This window comes from Rhagoletis zephyria, unplaced genomic scaffold (genome assembly GCF_001687245.7).
Source record: "Rhagoletis zephyria isolate East Lansing unplaced genomic scaffold, Rhagoletis_zephyria_1.1 Rzeph_scaffold_00068, whole genome shotgun sequence".
Classification (NCBI taxonomy): domain Eukaryota; kingdom Metazoa; phylum Arthropoda; class Insecta; order Diptera; family Tephritidae; genus Rhagoletis; species Rhagoletis zephyria.
The window spans coordinates 231,006-249,335 of NW_016157152.1; the positions used below are offsets into that span (position 1 = coordinate 231,006).

The 18,330-nt window shown below is 35.1% G+C and overlaps 1 protein-coding gene across 9 annotated transcripts in view; it reads left to right on the plus strand.

Moving 5' to 3' along the window:
* LOC108371389 (syntaxin-binding protein 5-like) overlaps positions 1–18,330 on the plus strand; it is a 552,451-nt gene that overhangs the window by 174,739 nt on the left and 359,382 nt on the right. For all 9 annotated transcript variants that reach the window (XM_017626982.1, XM_017626947.1, XM_017626939.1 and 6 more), the window contains 2 exons: positions 11,320–11,383; positions 11,470–11,677. In XM_017626982.1, the coding sequence (XP_017482471.1) occupies positions 11,320–11,383; positions 11,470–11,677 (272 nt within the window). The remainder of the gene's footprint in view (positions 1–11,319; positions 11,384–11,469; positions 11,678–18,330) is intronic.

An 18,330-nucleotide genomic window follows, 5' to 3' on the forward strand; every position in this document is an offset into this window, starting at 1 on the left:
GGCACTCATCCCGTTAAACTTGATCATTCATTGTCCCGGATGGGAAAAAGGGCTTCTCTTACGGCCACAGGAACAAATAGCTTCCCAAACCATGTTGTTTTTTGGAAATTTGGACTTCATTTTCAGCTTACAGCTTTCAGGGGCATCTTGACGACTTGCAGCAGCATACAAATCTTGACCTGCAATATATTTTGAATTTTTAGAGCAGTAGGTTTCGTAGTCCATAACAATGCAGTTGTATTTTTAATTTGGAATTCATACAACTTCCGACTGCGGGATTTCGTTGTAACATTCTACTTTGCACCTCAGTATGGCGCTGTTTGAGCTTTAGAACATCTCAATGAAGCTTTCCGCTTTACTTTTTGTACGAAAAACTGCGATCTCCGTACGGATTTTGCAACATAACGCGACAAAACCTTCGGATCTCGCGAAAACGCACTGAGGACCTTCCGACCACTGTTTCTATCACTTTGACCATGCTAACCCCCGCTGCCTGGTTTTCTCGTAACTGCCTGGCTTTATTTGTACCGATTAAAACCCCGCAAACTGTCGAATAGTGCAATCTTAAGTTTTTAGCAATTTTAGGTGTACTTAAGGCCGGATCATTTATAAACTCGTGCAAAATGGTTTGTCTCGTTTCTACCTCGGTTGGCATTTTTAGCTCAACTAGGAATCAAATTCAAATGAAATTTCTTCTATGTCCAACTAAGGTCATGGCAACTTATGATATTTGAATTTCAAAATATTGAAATATTTTTGGGCAAGTTAAAAGCTTCCCAAAGTGTCGCAGTTTTGGTGTGTTCACCCTTTATCTATACTTCTATACTTCTATACTATTATATAAAATTGATTATATGGCGTACGTTTGTAACGACTTATTTCTCAAAGTACTAAACCGATTTTAATATTTTTTTTTTTTAACGAAGCATTTGTAAAAAGACGCAGAGTGGCATACTTATATTTTTTATTCTTGGAAGATAAGCACCCTTTTTTTGGGTGTAAAGTTACAAAAAATTACAAAGACGTACAAGCATAATCCTATTTGGTTGCCAAATACAGCGCATAGCTACGCGAAAAATCTGTACATCAGTGCCGATCAAACACGAGCTCACAAAGGCAAAAGAGATGTGTATGAGCGACGTGACTGCGCTATACCACATACATACACACATAAACGTATTTGAGCTAAACAGCGATCACTGATTGAACATGCTAAATACATACATATGCATGTGTGTACACATTCATAACCGAAAGGCAAAGCATCGCTTCGAAGTCATGGCAGTATGTGGTTGACACAACAAACTACCCTGCAGTACGGGGGAGTGACTACAGGACTGCTGCATGGGTAGCTCCCTGATAAACACCGTCAATTACCGACCGACTACTTGCAGTGTATTTAATCGATTACTTTTACAAGGCAATGTCCTAGGCGGTAGTCACCATCGGCTCTCTCTGCACTACCTGGAGTTACTAAAGTAGTCACTTGCGTGATTTATGGGCGCCCTCTGTCGTAGTTTTTCGCTATTCTGCTTACGACTGGTTCGACTCTGCACTACCATGTGCACTACCACGGGTTAATAGAGTAGCTACTTACCTAGGCGTCGGTGCAGTAGCGGTTCAAAAGTAGCGATTGACTCCAGCAGTACTGGAGGGTAATCATATGTATGTATGTATCCAAGTATGTCCATACACAGAGTTCAAAACAAACGAAACATTTCACGAATGATTCGTCCAAAGACACAAACTTTGCAAAGAAAAAAGAGTGCAAACAAAACGATTTCTGTTTCGCTCATTGACGAGCATTGGTAGATCGTTTTTCGTACAGATGAAGAGTGTAATCAGCTACAGCAATTTTTATTCGAAAATGAACCAAAGCTAACATCGGAGCAGTTATTAATATGTATATGATAAGATGATATCTAGCGTAAAAAATAACACAGGATATGTTTTTTTTATAGACGCACCTGGAGGAACAGGCAAGACGTTCGTTACTTCACTACTTTTGGCTAAAGTTCGTGCGAAGCCAAAATTGCTGTTGCTGTAGCCTCTTCTGGCATTGCTGCTACTCTTCTATGTGGGGGAAAACTGCTCACTCCGCGTTCAAGCTACCTCTTAATTTTTCACCAGAACAACCCTGTATATGTTCGATAAAAAAAATAGTGCCGCCGCTGTTGTGTTCCAGAAAGCATCGCTAATAATATGGGATGAGTGTACAATGTCACATAAGTGTCATATCGATGCCGTGAATACAACACTTAAAGATTTAAGATCTTCTCCGGCGGTAATGGGTGGAGTTACTTTTGTATTCACAGGAAATTTTAGGCAAACATTACCGGTGGTCCCTAAGGGCACACGAGCAGATATTGTGAACGCGTGCTTTAAAAAGCCTGAAGTATGGTCACATACACAAAAATTAAAATTGTCTACCAATATGCGAGTTCAGCTTAGCAGAGATGGTCGTTCAAATCAGTTTGCTGAATACCTACTAAAAATAGGGAACGGCTCCACATCCATAACTCGCGACGGTTATATTACCATTACGGATGTTATGGGAAACTGTGTTACAACGATTGAGCAACTTATTGATCATTTATATCCAGATATGAATTATTTGCAGCACAAACACTCCAGCTGGCTATGCGAGCGAGCTATCGTCACTTCAACGAACTCTGCCGCAGACGAGATTAACAAGGCAATTTCGCAGAGAGTCTCAACAGAATATAAAGTATATAAGTCTTTGGACTCAGTGACAGATCAAGAAGATATCGTTCACTACCCAACGGAGTTTCTCAACTCTCTTAACCCCCCGGGACTACCTCCGAATGAATTAAACCTTAAAATTGGTACGCCAATAATACTTTTGCGAAATCTTAAGCCTCCCTGTTTATGCAATGGCACACGACTCAAAATTACGCGTTTTATGCCTAATATTATTCAAGCGAAGATTTTAACCGGGCCTGCAGCAGGTGAAATCACTATGATCCCGAGGATACCAATGATACCAACAAATTTACCTTTTAGTTTCAAAAGAGTACAGTTCCCTGTCAGAACATGCTTCGCAATTACTATTAACAAGTCACAAGGGCAAATTTTTAATACTATTGGAGTTGATCTCCGGAGCGAAGTCTTTTCTCACGGCCAGCTATATGTTGCGCTGTCGCGAACTGGTGCCCCGCAAAGTCAAACATTACTAATTCCTGGGAATGGAAAAGAAACTCGGAATGTTGTATTTACAGAAGTTTACAATAACTCAAAATGTACCTCCCTCTTACTTTATCTTTGGACTTTTTGTTTGTGTGTTTTTCAGTTAAAGTCAAAACCTAACGGTTTGTTTTTTCTACTTTGGAATTTAATTTTATTGCATTAAAAGAGCTTTAATAAATCATTTTTTATATCGTTGGAGAATCAAACAGTTATATTTCATTCGAATACAGATACGTACGTGGGCAACGCCACGGGTAAGTGCTAGTGTATGTATATAACTCTAAAAAATATTTCATTCCATAATCTATGCTTATGTATGTAATAAATTTTATTTGTTGTTTTAAATGCTGCCCTAGTATAATATTCACATATTTATATGCATATGTACATACGTACATACAATTATTAACATACTTTCGTACATAATCATATACTACGTTTATACGCATGCATAAGTCGCTTTAATTCATTTCGCCGCGATTCAAAACATATGTATAAACTGAATTTCAATTCGCTTTGAAAGAGCGAAGTGTTTTGGCTCGTACTCCATTTCAAATCGGTAGTTTATTTCTCCAGACAGTTAGAAAGAGTGTATAAACACCGCTCTCACTCAAAGCGAATTGGAGATCAGCTGTTCCACTCAAATTCCAAATAATCGCATCAGTATTTAAAAGCTGATTAATAATAATCGTTCTTTTTCTTTGCCACGATTTTATAATGCCGAATAAAACTAGATTTTTATCACTTTCCATTATGTTAACTTATAAAATGTCTAATGAAAACAGCTGATTTTGTTTGCTTATGAAGACGGTTACTTTGATGCCGATATAAAGCCGTAAGTATAAACACTAGAGCGAAATGTGTACGGTGTCAATGCGCTTTCAATTAAGTCTATTATTCTGTGCGTATAAACATAGTAATATTGACATACAGTGGTCCACAAAATAATAGGAGTGCGTTATTTTGGTCAGTTTTTGCTATTTGTCTTTTGTTTATTTAATGTTTATTATTTTTATATAAAAGTCAAGCTGGGTATACAACAAACAACGAATAAATTCAGATTTCAACCTTTGTACAAAAATTATTAAAATTCTGTAAATTTTCACCAAAATATCAAACTTTTTAATCAGAATCTTCAGAGAAAATTCTGGTACGCAGTTTTATAGCCCATTCAATTCTAGTCAGAAGAAGTGCAAGTTTCAAGCTGCTAAAAAATTCCGTTGATTTTTGGCAATTTTTTTTGCTGGCACTGTCCCCATATAAAAGAAAATTGTCGAACATACTTTGTATGGAAAAAACGTGAAACACCTTCAACCGAAAAAATTCTCAAAAATCAACGGAATTTTTTAGCAGCTTGAAACTTGCACTTCTTCAGACTAGAATTGAATGGGCTACAAAACTGCATACCAACATAATTTCTAAAGATTCTGGTTAAATAGTTTGAAATTTTGGTGAAAATTTGCAGAATTTTTATAATTTTTGTACAAACTTGAAAATGTAAATTTATATGGTGTTTGTTGTATTACCAGCTAGGCTTTTACAAAAAAATACGAAACATTAAATAAACTAAAGACAAATAGCCAAAACAGGTTAAAATATCCCACTCCTATTATTTTGTGGACAACTGTATGTACATTCCCACATTTTTATGCACAAAAATGCATGTGTTGTATAGAACACTCGGAGCGCTCGCTCGTCGCTCACTCGTCTTACCTAGCAGAGCGAGTATGCGGACAGCTACTCGCCTCGCACTGCGACCGAGGCAACACACAACAGCCTCGCTCGTTTAATAGGAGCGCGAGCAAACAAGCAGCGCTCGCTCGTTTGCCGAGCAAGCCAAACTTCTCGTGCCTCGCGTCATTGCTGCTACGAGTACGAGCTGCGAGCACCTCGTTGCCTGCGAGGCATTGAGTAGGAGTTTGCTCGCTCGCTCGAACTCCGAGTTTTTGCCCACCCTACAATTGACTAAGGGCCGTTCAATATCCGGAGGTAAAACGTCCATAATGACGTCTAGTAACTTTGACGAAAGCTTAACTTATTTTATTTTATTCATTTTAGTGCAGTTTTAAAAATCTTTTGCTAAAAGAACTTTTGTTACACTATTTTATTTTATTACTTTCATTGTACATGTTAAATAAAAGCTTGTTTTTAAAAACTATGTTTTTTTACATTATATATTTTATTTTAATTTATATAATGAAAACAGCTCTTATAAAGATTTTGTTTTGTTGCTTTAAATAGAAAAGTTCTTTACATGTAAAGTCTATCTTAAACGGAAGCATTTTCATCTAAGTTAAGGGCCCGTTGTTCAATGTATGGCTATCACCAGTACATCATTATCGAAGATTGCGACATCATGCATATACCATGTGATAGATAAAGCAGTTGTTGTATTTAACCGGAGCTTCCGATTTGTGTTAATCAGACATTGAACAACGGGCCCTAAGTAAATTAACGCGATTTCTTAGCCACTTGAAACTTGCACTTTCGTGAGCTAGAATTCAGTGGGCTATAAAACTGCGTACTTATCTTTTTTCTAAAAGTTCTTATTTAAAAAGTTTGGTGTTGTTTTAAAATTTGGTGAATTTTTCTATTTTTTTTTTTTAATTTGAAATTTTGTTAGATAGTGAGTTGTATTTTTATAAAAAAAATAAATAAACATTAAACAAACAAAAGAATAAAAGCTTATAAAAATAGCCGAAACTGGTCATAATGTCGCGTCCCTATTATTTTTCACATGACTTTATGTGGGCGTGTCCAACCCCGCCCTCTTTTACATATTACAGTTTTTACTCTTAACAGACATGAGGGTAAAAATTTTATCCAGATATGTTCGCCGACGCTCACGAAAATCTACTTTCGGACGCCCACGATTTGAATTGGTGGAAACTGTTGGTTGACATTTCAATGAAATGATTTCTTTGTTTTCGAGCCAATTGGAATGATTTTTCAAAACTGCTGATTTTTGGCGTTTGGATCTTTATCAATACAATGCAAATTTTTTACATTTTAATTAATACATTGTAATTAATACAATTTTGCAACTCATACCGATCTGGCTCAAAACCCTCATATTCAATATCTTTCGCTATTGCACCCAGCACATTTTGAACTTTCTGGGAATGCGTACCGGAATTTTCACGAAAAAAAAAACTGTAGAAAGTAAAGAGCTTGGATTACGTTATGGAATACTAGGCGAGCCTCTGCAGGTCGATGCATCCACACTGAACATTTTTTAATCTTAAAATATTAACAAACAATATGTAAATAAAAATATTGAGGGCCGATAGGGGAAACACACTTAAAACATTACCTAAATACTTGAAAGACGAACCAAGAAACACACAAAATCATACTTTTCTAAAGCAACCATTTGCATAAAACACAACACGAATTATCTAAAAGGTTAATTGTAGAAATAAAGTCAATACCTTTATGTACAATATCGATTGCATACAATTTTGATTCACTCGGCCTTTCACAATATTTTAATTACGTTAAATCCAATTCAATTTTCAGCGTGCTGACGCTGTACAAATAAAATGAACCATTGATGGCACTTTTGTTGCTTTTTTTAGAAACAACCGTTAGAATGAAAACAAAAAATATATGACAACATGAAGTTTGGACAAAAAACTGATTGCTAAACCTATTTTGGTTGAAACATTTTTACATACATTTTTTTTATTTTGGCCTATGGCAGCAACCACTGTGCTGTGTGAGGGAACCAAATAATGTAATTCTTAACAGAAGTGCTTAAAACTTAACAGTTTGGCAACTTAAACACTGTTGAAGTTGATTTCCGGTATTTCTCTTACTAGCGCCTGCAACTATACTTCTTATTTACTACCGCCGCACGGTGCTTCCCTTCCATATAAAATGTGGGCAAAAATAGAATTATGGACGGATTTAAATAAAAATTCGCTTCTTAGTAAAATAGAGGACGGTAAATTCTAAAATGCAATTGGTTTTTGGATAACTTTCACTGTAAATGCAGTTTGAAGTTGAAAATTTGGGTTCTTGTGGCTTCTACATGTATGTACATATAGTTCGTTCTATTTTCGAAAGTGAGGTGTCAAATGGCAGTGCTTGGCCTATAGATGTGCAATAAAGTTTTTTATTTTTGAAAAGGGTTGCCACCTGTTAAAATTTTATTAAAATTATTTAATAAGTTAAATGAAGTTTTGAAAATACTTGACCTCTAAATGACACGTAGAAGGGTTGCCACATGTTTAAAAAATCAAATTTACTTTAAATAAGGGAATAAGGTAACTGAAATATTTATATCAATATGAGAATCAGACAAATACATATTTAGCAAGAAATATTTGTAGAGTAAAAACATTCGTGAGTTAATTTAAGAGTCCAGTAACTTAAAAGGAATGTAATCAGAACAAATCACTGATTGGCAATGTATGTATTTGTAATAAAATAACAAATACGATGGTGTTATCCTATGGTTTGACGTAATTATTATTTTAGTTTAACTAAATTCGACTTTACAAACAGGTGGCAACCCTATTCGTAATATTTTTAAGCTAAAACCTTCTTAAACCTCTTCCGTCTGACCCCCTTATGGTGATACCTATTTATATCAATTACCTAATTCCTTTAATTCAAGTGGAATTTGTTTTTTTTTTAACAGGTGGCAACTCTCTACATGTAACTAATACACATTTCGATTGATACCCATCTCTTAATAATTCATTTAACTTATAAAAAAATTTTAATTTAATTTTTTAACAATCTAATTTTTTAACAGGTGGCAACTCTTAAAAAAAATAAACCTTCTATTGTCCACAGGTCAAGGTTTTTAATCTGACACTTCATTTTTAAAAATGGAACGAATCGTGCAGATCTCAAGGCACTGACAAAAAATGAAAAAATTATTTTATGCATTAGCGAAAAACACATTACTTCAGAAAATGCAATAAATGAGCAGGTTTTTATTTCTTCTTTTGAAAGCTAAAAACCCGTGCTATTTAATAAAATAATAAAAAATAACCTATTTGTACATATATTTTTTATTCATTCCATTAAAATTTAGCAGTTTTGATTTTTTTTTAATTGTTTTTTTTTTTTGGAACACCGCAGGAACACCCTGTGTTTATTTTTATTCCAAAATATAAATTCCTGTAATTCTCTACTATCTATGTGGAAACAAGAAACGTCAAACCAACATTTTATTTCAAAGAATATATTTTTTACATTTTTTTCTGTGAAGAGCTTACGCATGGCTATGCTCTTATTAAAATTCTTAGTATAAAATTTGTCGACTTTAGTGGCTTCCTGGCGGCATATAATTAATTTTTTAGGGAAATGTCTATTTAATTCTTTTTAGTGGATAAATTGTCTTTACAACAAGTAAGAAATTCTAAGTTCGGGCGGAGCCGAACATTAAATACCCGGCGCAGGTACTAAGTATATGATTTTCACCTTTGCGAAAGCGACCGCTACATGGTAAGCCGGTGTGTACCAATTTTGAGTAAATTAGCGTCCTTAAATTTCGAAATACTGAAGTTTCAAGCATTTCTGAAATTTGCCGTTATATGAAAAGTGGTCGTAATTTGAATTTGATTCCAATAATTTTCGACGTTTTGCTTCTATGTGGCAAGCACAATAATCATACCGAGTTTGGTACAAATTCGTAGAACGGTTACCGAGATACATATATGTGATCATAAGAGGGCGGTGTCACGCCCATTTTCCAAAATTTTATCATAAACGTATTTCTTGGTAAAGAATTGTTGCAAGCATCAATTTTGAGTAAATTAGCTTTAATATTTTTTGATTTATCGAAGATTTCGTATTTCTTCAAATTACCAATATATGGTAGGTAGGCGTGGTTATTGTCCGCTTTTTAAAATTTTCGGCCATGCTGTAGCAAGACTAACAACTGTGCCAAGTTTGGAAGATATTGGTTCAGCGGTTACCAAGATATACACATGTATCCATAAGTGGGCGTGGCTACGCCCATTTTCCAAAAATTTATAATATTCTTATTTTTCGTCTAAAAATTATTGTAAATATCAATTTTGAGTGAATTATCTTCAGTAGTTACTAAAATATCGCACTTTTCGTATTTCTGAAAATTACCGTTATATGGGAGGTAGGCGTGGTTAATGTCCGATTTTGCCCATTTTCAACATTTCCGTCCTACGCCCGAACGAAATGCACATACCAAGTTTCGTTAAGATATCTCAATTTTTACTCGAGTTATCGTGTGCACAGACGGACGGACGGACAGACAGGCACCGCTTAATCGATTTCTCTTTTCATTCTGATCATTTATGTATACATTTGTCTATATCTATCTCGATTCCTTTTGCCTGTTACAAACAACCGTTATGTGAACAAAGTTATAATACCCTTGTGCACAAGTGCGCTCGGGTATAAAAATACCAAACAAGTTCACATTGCAGATAACGAATTTTTCGATTTTTGCCCACTTAGGCGGCACTGTGTCCCGACAGCTTTAACAATTTTATAGTGGTTTTACGTTCTTTGGCAAATAACGCTCTGTTAGCCATAAATTTTACTATGTTTTGACTGCCTTTGTATCAAGGCCCCTGGACCATATAGGGAATTCATTTATATTTTAAATTGCTTTGTCATCGTTATTGGAACTATGCTTCAAGTCTCTACCTTGTCGGGAAGTTAGTTTAAAATCGCTTGGAAATTTCCGCGAGATGACCAAGTTAAATAAAAGCTTGTAAAAACATGTATGAGTCTGCCAATAGAGAATGAATCTCCAAATGATTCGGCCGGTATATTGATTTATTATTATAGTGGTGTTAAGTAGGGGAATATACGACTGAATTATACTTGCGTAAATCGATATTAATCGATATCCATGCAGTTCATACACCACTCCATGAACAAAAAATACAAGATCATGCAAGAACACGACTTTGTATTTGTAACTGGTTTTGAGCATCTGTTTACATCATAAGCACCACTATTTTACACTTATCTTAACTAAAGGAGAGTCAATTCAACACGACAAGCGTTTTAATAAATAATTTTACCTAACATGTGTGTTCAAAGTGGCTGACAATAATTTTGGGCTTCGTTGTTTTCTTTGCTTTGTTTACTTTCCGTTCGTTTTCCAGCGAAACAAGATGGCGTAGAACCGATGACAGGTAACAAAATCAATGGAAATAACATCAGATGACACTATTTCGCATACTGATACGAAATAAAGTCAATTGACATATTACCTTTTCAAGAGCGAAATAAAGTCAACAAAAATATGAAACTAAAGTAAATGATGTTATCTCCTAATTCAAATGCATAAAGTATGTCGATACAAAGAAAAAAATGTGCATCGTACGTGAGATATGCATGTTACAATAAACACTACCTCGCACGTGTTTCCATAGATGAATGAGGCTATTGCCAAATCCTCGGTGCTATTAATCAAAACAATCATGAACCACCAACAAAAGATTTTATTAAAAAACTTAAAGTTGCGAATATATTAAAAACACGAACCAAATGCAAAAAGAGCTGGAATACGACAAATACATATTTGATGAAGAATGTAGAAATGATCCAGAACTTGCAAAACATTTTTCGTTTCCAAAAATAAAGCGAACGCTATTGAATGAACACTATTTAATTCAAAGCTAAAAAACATAGCCGCCATTACACTTTGTGCCGAATGCTATTCAGAAATAGTGCAAAATGCCCTGGTTGCTAACACAGCAAAAATCTTCCAATAAGTTGCACATATAAAAATGAAAAATATGTAAAATGTATGAAATAAATAAAAATTTGAATAAAAAGTATACAAAAAATAATTCTGCCTGCGTTTACAGCGCGGCAGGAGAGCGGGAAATAGTGCCAATTGGCACTATTTTCGTTGATTTTGTTACCTGTCACCCGTACAACCTGCTCAAAAAATCTTCTTTATCAATCTTTTATTCTTGTGTGATCTTGTGTCGTTCGTTCATGGCGCCACTCGAATAAATCTTGCAACCTTCATACTAATTTTTCGAGTTTGAGCAAAAATCTGTACAGTTAATTGAATAGTCCATTCTGCTCTTTAGCAAACATATAGGATATCGATAACTTCTGAATGTTTTTAAAATCACTTGTTTTTCTTGTCAGGGTTCGAACTAGTCATCCTGGTGCTGTGATTGCGTTATGTGATAATCCCATAGATGCAAACAAGGTACGTACGTACATTCAATATTTATACATATACATACGTATTTATCATTGATAGTAATAAATAAATATTCCACGGATATTCTCTAGCTACTTCTTGCTTTTGAATGTGGACTTCTTGTGCTATGGGACCTTAAAAGTAAAAGCGCGGAATTTCGTTGGCAAGCTGCTGAGCCGGTTAAATCGGTAGCTTGGCATTATGAAGGAAAATATTTTATTTCCTCCCATACGGATGGCTCCATATGTACTTGGCCAACCAGACCTCTAGCGAAACCTCAATCAGTTATTTGTCCTCACGGTAAGTAAGATTATATGCATTGCTTAAGAATTATAAAAAAGTGTTCATAAGGTATACAGGCCGCTGAGGATCCACAAAACTGGAACAATCCGAGCGCAATTTCAGCATTCACATATAATTTAAAGACGTCGTATGAATCATAGAGTAAATAGAAAAACGGGAAAATTTTCCAATGAGGAACCAGGCTTTGAGAAAAGAGAGTTATAAGAGGAGGGGGAGGGGGGAGATTGGGTTCTATAGAGGGCTGATTTCAAATCTGCAGGTCCCGCCCTCTTGAGGCTTATAGTTTTTAAGTAATTTGCGGTTAAAGTTGCAAAAAATTTAGAATTTAAATTCACTTTTTCCTTTGTAGGGCAATTGAATTGCTGCCACACACAACGAAAAAAATTCGAAAAAAAGCACTGAACATAGTATATTACATAAAATATAAATGATAAGTGGCATTTTATATCAAAATTTGGTGGTAGTAGTATTAGTACCTACTAGGGATGTTACTCCCGGGATCCCGGCCTTTTTGCTTTTTTTTTTTTATAAATGTCTAGCTCATTATACATATACCACCGCGCGATAATAAATTTTAAATACAAATATCAATATATTCGCGAAACTATGGGCCAAATTAGTAAAATTCCGTTTTTAGTTTTTCACTCTGACGTCAGTAATTCAAAAATGATTTCACAAATTCAGTGAAATGTCATTAGAGAAGAAGTATGGGTTCTAAATTAAAGTCGATAACATCCTCGAATTTCGTCTATGTGAATCCAAAAAATTTTAATTTTTTAAATTCTAAAAAAAAAAATCTCTTACATTTGGTACCCATATTTTTATTCTACATTGCATTGAATTTTTTAAATAATTTTTGGAATTAATCATATCTTTGAAATTACAAGGTCCTTTAAAATAAATCCTAACGTCAGAAAGAAAAAATAAAAACGCCACTTTAAATAAAAAAGGAGGTTTCAAACCCATTTATTTATTATTTATTTTATGGTAGGAGAGCTTCTCAAACAATATAGAAGCAATTTTTTCGATTTAAGTTGTTGAAAAGAAATGAATCTCTAAATCCCGGGACTAACCCCAGGATCAGAAAAAGCTGAAAAATTAACATACCTAGTACCTACATTGTGAGAGTGATCAATTCAGATAAAGAAAACCTCCGCTTGGGGGTTACTCTGTAATGTCATGCGAAAAGCAGTGCGATTAGAAAAGTAAATGCGATCCGAAAGGCTAATGGGTAATTCCGAGTCAAATCGACCAATGGTTGGATTCGACCCCTTGCAATTTGGATGAAATTTGGCCAGAAATTTTCTTTCAACCTATAATGAAGTTCCACCAACACAAACAAATAAAAAAAATTGCAAAAGTTATGCGAAATTCAAAATTTCACTAATTTTCCAGTTGTTCAAGTTAATTTTTTTAATATCTTAAAAACTATTAAATATAGTTGCAAAAAACATCTTGGACTGGTTTTAAAGAGGATACTTGGGGGTCCAAATTTATATGTATTAAAAAAATAAATTAAAAAAAAAGTCAAAAAATTGCTAAATTTTTCAAAATTTAATAAACCAAAAACTAATATTTTTTTTTGGGCAAAGTTTTTTTTGCATGATACCTAAGCACGTTTTTAAAAGATATGAATTTTTGAGTTTTGGAAAAAATTGAATTTTTTGCTTTCGCAATCTGTTAATAAAATTTTATCAAATTATTATTAAATTTTAGTATTTTGAGCAACAAGTATTAAGTGTAAGGCGAGTAAAGGACAACAAAGTACAGTATACCCACGCTAATAGCGACAGAATAAAAACAGTGGTTGTTGCGATAACCGAGGTTATCGCGATTACCAAGCTTTTTTATTATAAAATTAAATATAAAACCAATAAAAATGTTATCATAAATTTGAAACGCATGCATTTATTTTAAAAATTCCCATTTTATTTCGTATACTAGCAGACCCGGCGAACTTCGTCCCGCCCAAAATTTTATATATTTTATTGAAACTTTTTGGTACAAAATTTTCACCAACAATTCACGTTTACGATTTTCAGTGGCACATTTGTCTGCTAAGATTAAGGTTTGGTGGTCATTTGCCGCTTTAAATAACCTAAGGAAAGTGTTATATCCGTTCTTGAAATTCTCCAGTTGTGCGGCATTTCATAGCACGGTTATTCGCAAAGCGAAATAAATTTTTTCCTCTTCACTCCCTGGCGGCAACAATGACCCGGTTCTATAGTGAATGTCCTAGAAGCTTTACAGTATAGTAGGTGGCAATTTCAAAATGGGTGCGAATCATTGTTCTACAGAAATGCAATATACATATACTTATTTCAGACGAAATACCTTAAAAGTTTGAACGCATAATAATATTGGAAAATCACATCCATTGGGCCAATTGCAACGCAGGAGCGTTCGATATACTCAATGGTGCAACAGGTCGATTTAATCTGACCTTCACGGCCCCTTTTCTCACTTGGCTATTTTTAGTAATAGCTCGACTTCAGCACCACTTGGCAGCACGTTTTTGCAATAGTATTGCATACATATTTAAAACATTAGCCAAATCGGATCATAAATAAGATTTTTAGTAATAACTCAACTACAGCGCCAACTGTCGGATTAAATTGTGAAACTAAACCATCCAGAGACCCACTCAAATACACAAAAAGTTTCGTTAAAATCCGTACAACCATTTAGGAGGATTTCACTCACAAACACACCTACAGAAGAATAAAAAAATTCATTCAAAGATAGCTAAAGGTCGGTACGTTTGTAGGCCTCACACCCCTTTTCAAATAGCCCAAATTTTCTCCATGAGTATGGGCTTGATTTCAACTATATACATATCTCCATACGAAGTTCCAGTACTGTACCATGAATACTTTCAGAGATATGCAGTATAAAAATTCGATTTATATGGGAGGTGCCACGCCCCCCTTTCCAACAGCTGCCCTCTTTCTTCATGAGTATGCGATTGATTTCGTATATCTCCATACCAAGTTCCAGAACTCTACCATGAACACTTCCAAAGATAGGCAGTATGAAAAATTCGGTTTGTATGGAAGATGCCACGCCCCCTTTTCCAATAGTTCCAATTTTTCTCCAAGAGTATGCGATTTATTTCGTACATCTCCATACAAAACTCTAGAACTCTACCAAAAAATTTCCAGAGATAAGCAGTATGAAAAATTCGGTTTGTATGGGAGATGTCACACCCCTTTTTACAATAGCTAAAATTTTTCTCCAAGGGTATGCGATTGATTTCGTATATCTCCATACCAATTTCAAAAACTCTACCATGCACACTTTCAGAGATATGTAGCATGAGAAATTCGGTTTGTATGGGAAGTGCCACGCCCCCTTTACATATAGATTTTTTTCAGCCTAAAACCATCCTTGGGACACGTGCGGCAGGTGGCAGTTTCAAAAAAATCGGTTCAGCCGCTCTCGAGCCTTGCGAAAACTAACAAACGGCTTTCTAAATATATATTAGTTGAGATATATTATATATTATAATTATATTTTGACAGTATCCGTTGTTTCTGATTGGCGCAAAAAAATCTTGCCCAGTGACGAATTCGCCCCTTGATATGGTCGTTACTTAAAGCTATTTATATTCGAAATTGCATGAAAATTGGAAAACAGGAATCTATAAGCTTATCCTGGCAAAAAGCTACCTACGTACCGAATTTTAAGCAAGTCGGACCGTAAATACGATTTTTTCGAATAGATCAGTCCCTGGTCCACTTCTCGGAAAAAATGGACCATATATCCTAATGTATGCTAAAAAACTACTTACGTACCGAATTTTAAGCAAATCGGACCATAAATGCGATTTTTTGGAATAGATCCGTCCCTGGACCACTTCCCGGAAAAAATGTGTTATATATGCTAATATATGCTAAAAAGCTACTTATCTACGTACTAAATTTTAAGCAAATCGGACTATAATAAGATTTTTTCGAATAGACTGGTCCCTGGTCCACCTACCCGAAAAAGTAAAATTTTTTAGCCTAAAACATGGTGGTTACCGAAAGCTATTTGTATACAAAATTTCATGAAAATCGGACCAGCCGTTCGCGAGATTACCTGTTACAAAAAAAGGGACTTCTCTTTATATAATTAGTATAGATGTACAAACACATGTTTGTACGTATGTATAATAGTTAATTTTATTTATTTATTTATTTATTTATTTACTGAAGTCAATGAACAAAATATTCTTACAGACTACACATGTTGGAGAGTATTACTAGTATAATTACATTATTCAAGACAATTATTCACATGAAATAGACATTTTGGCAGTTCGCCACACTCATAATAAATTAAAAAACGCTTACATATAAGTTGAGATCATAAACTACACTAATGACTGATAAAATAATCACTTAACTGGGCTTTAAGAGCAAACTTAGAAACTGATAAGTCTAGGTCTAAAGAATTTGCGAAGACGTTAAACTCAGTTAGAGTTCTATTAATAGGAGCATTGGCACTATATGCCGTTTTGCTGAGGCCAACTCGAAATACCTCAAAGCAACGGAGGTTTCTACTCGGAACATTGAAGTGCAACCTCTCAAGAAGGGACGGGCAGTCAATCCTGCCTGTAGCAATGTCAGAAATAAAAGATATCGCAAAGAGTGTTCTTCTATCATTTAAAGACAGTAGGCTGATTAGACGGCACCGAGACTCATATGACGGAATCGGGAGTGTGAAATTTAGCGAATTTAGAGCGAAACGGAGGAACATTTTTTGAACTCTATCCAACCTGTTTATATGAATAGCATGAAATGGTCTCCAAATAAATGCCGCGTATTCTAATTTAGACCGCACAAAAGCAGAAAACAGCTTCTTAAGTGTGTATGGATCTGAGAAATTAGAAGAGTTCCTTCGTACAAATGCAAGCATAGCAAGCGAGTTTTTTATCGTATAATTAATATGCATAGCAAAAGTAAACTTAGTGTCAAAGTACACCCCCAGATCCTTGACTTCATTAACCGACTCAAGCGTAGAGTTTGCAATGCTATACGACGTGTGCAAGGGATTGTGCAGTTTAGTGAACGTCTCTTTGTGACATTTATTAACGTTTAGATACAGTCGATTCCTAACGCACCAATTGTTAAGCATATTAAGCTCCAATTGAAGAGCTGTAGCATCATTGGTGCAGCCAATCTCAGAGTAAAGTTTCAAGTCATCCGCGTAAAGCAGAAACTTAGAGGATGAAAAACACGAAGAGATATCATTAATGAACAGGTTAAAGAATAGAGGTCCTAATATGCTACTCTGAGGTACACCTGAGATAGCAACAAAAGGGTCCGAAGCAACACCATCTACGACAACCGCACTTATCCTGTTATGTAAGTACGATTTAGCCGACTTTAAAAAATTTTAATGAAAAGCACTCCAGCTTAGTTAAAAGAATTTTGTGGGAAATTTTGTCAAAGGCTTTGGAGAAATCCGTATAAATCGTATCCACCTGTACGTCTCGACAAAAGGCTGAATAACAGTCTTCAGTTAAGACAGAAAGATTAGTTAGCGTAGACCTTGCTGCAACAAAACCATGTTGGTTAGAACTGATGATATGTTTGACGTGAAAGTAAAGTTTATCATTAACGATAGCTTCAAAAAGTTTGGCAACGGTTGATAGTTTAGAGATCGGTCTGTAGTTAGAAATTATATTCATACAACCGCTCTTAAATATTGGGGTGATAGAAGTTCGCTTCCAATCATCGATAAAAATTCCAGATGATAAAGATTTGTTGAATAATAATTTCAGCGGCTCCACCAGCGAATCACAACTCTTAAATATAATTGCCGAGAGCCCATCAGCATCAGTGTGCGAAGAATTTTTTATATATCTTATCCCTTTAATTATGTCCTCATCGGAAAGAACGAGAGCGCCAAAGTCAACGGGAGAAGACATGGTAGAGGAATGGCTCCGTTGAATACAATTTAAATCATCCTCGGACACTTCTTCATCCGAAGCGAAATCAGACGGAAAAAAAAATCAGCGAACAAGTCGGCCGCATGTTTCACTGACGTAGCTGTGAATTCCTTATAAAAAACTGTTTTGGGTATGCTTGAGGATTTTCTTTTGGAATTAATGTAGCGCCAAAAAATTTTCGGATTATCCCTTACCTCCAGTTCATAGTTCCGAACATACCTTTTGTACAACACTTTGTTTAGCTCACTGAACTCATTTTTATAGGACACAAATAAGTCATAAAAGCAAAGCGCTGCTCCTTAGTAGACCTAAACTTTGTAAAAAACTTATTTCGCAAATTCTTTAGCCGTCTTAGCTCATTAGAAGACCATGGTACCTTAAAATTTTTTCTATTGAAAGTTGGAACATATTCAGTGCACAGCTTAGCAATATTAGACTTGAAGATGTCAAAACAACCTGCTACTTCGTTATCGCCAAACAGAACTTGCCAATCAAACTCACTAATAGCTGAGTCTAAGAGCTTAAAATGGCAACGAGCGAAGTTAGCAGGAGGTAAGTCAAGATTAAATCAAGTAAGCGATGCAGGCTATTATGCAAGCTTTTCACTTGAACCAAACCCAAACTAAGCAGATGGTGTTAGAGATAAGTCATTGCCGAAGTGTAACCAACTAAGATTAGGTAACTTGAAGTCCCCAAAAACGCATAACTGATTATC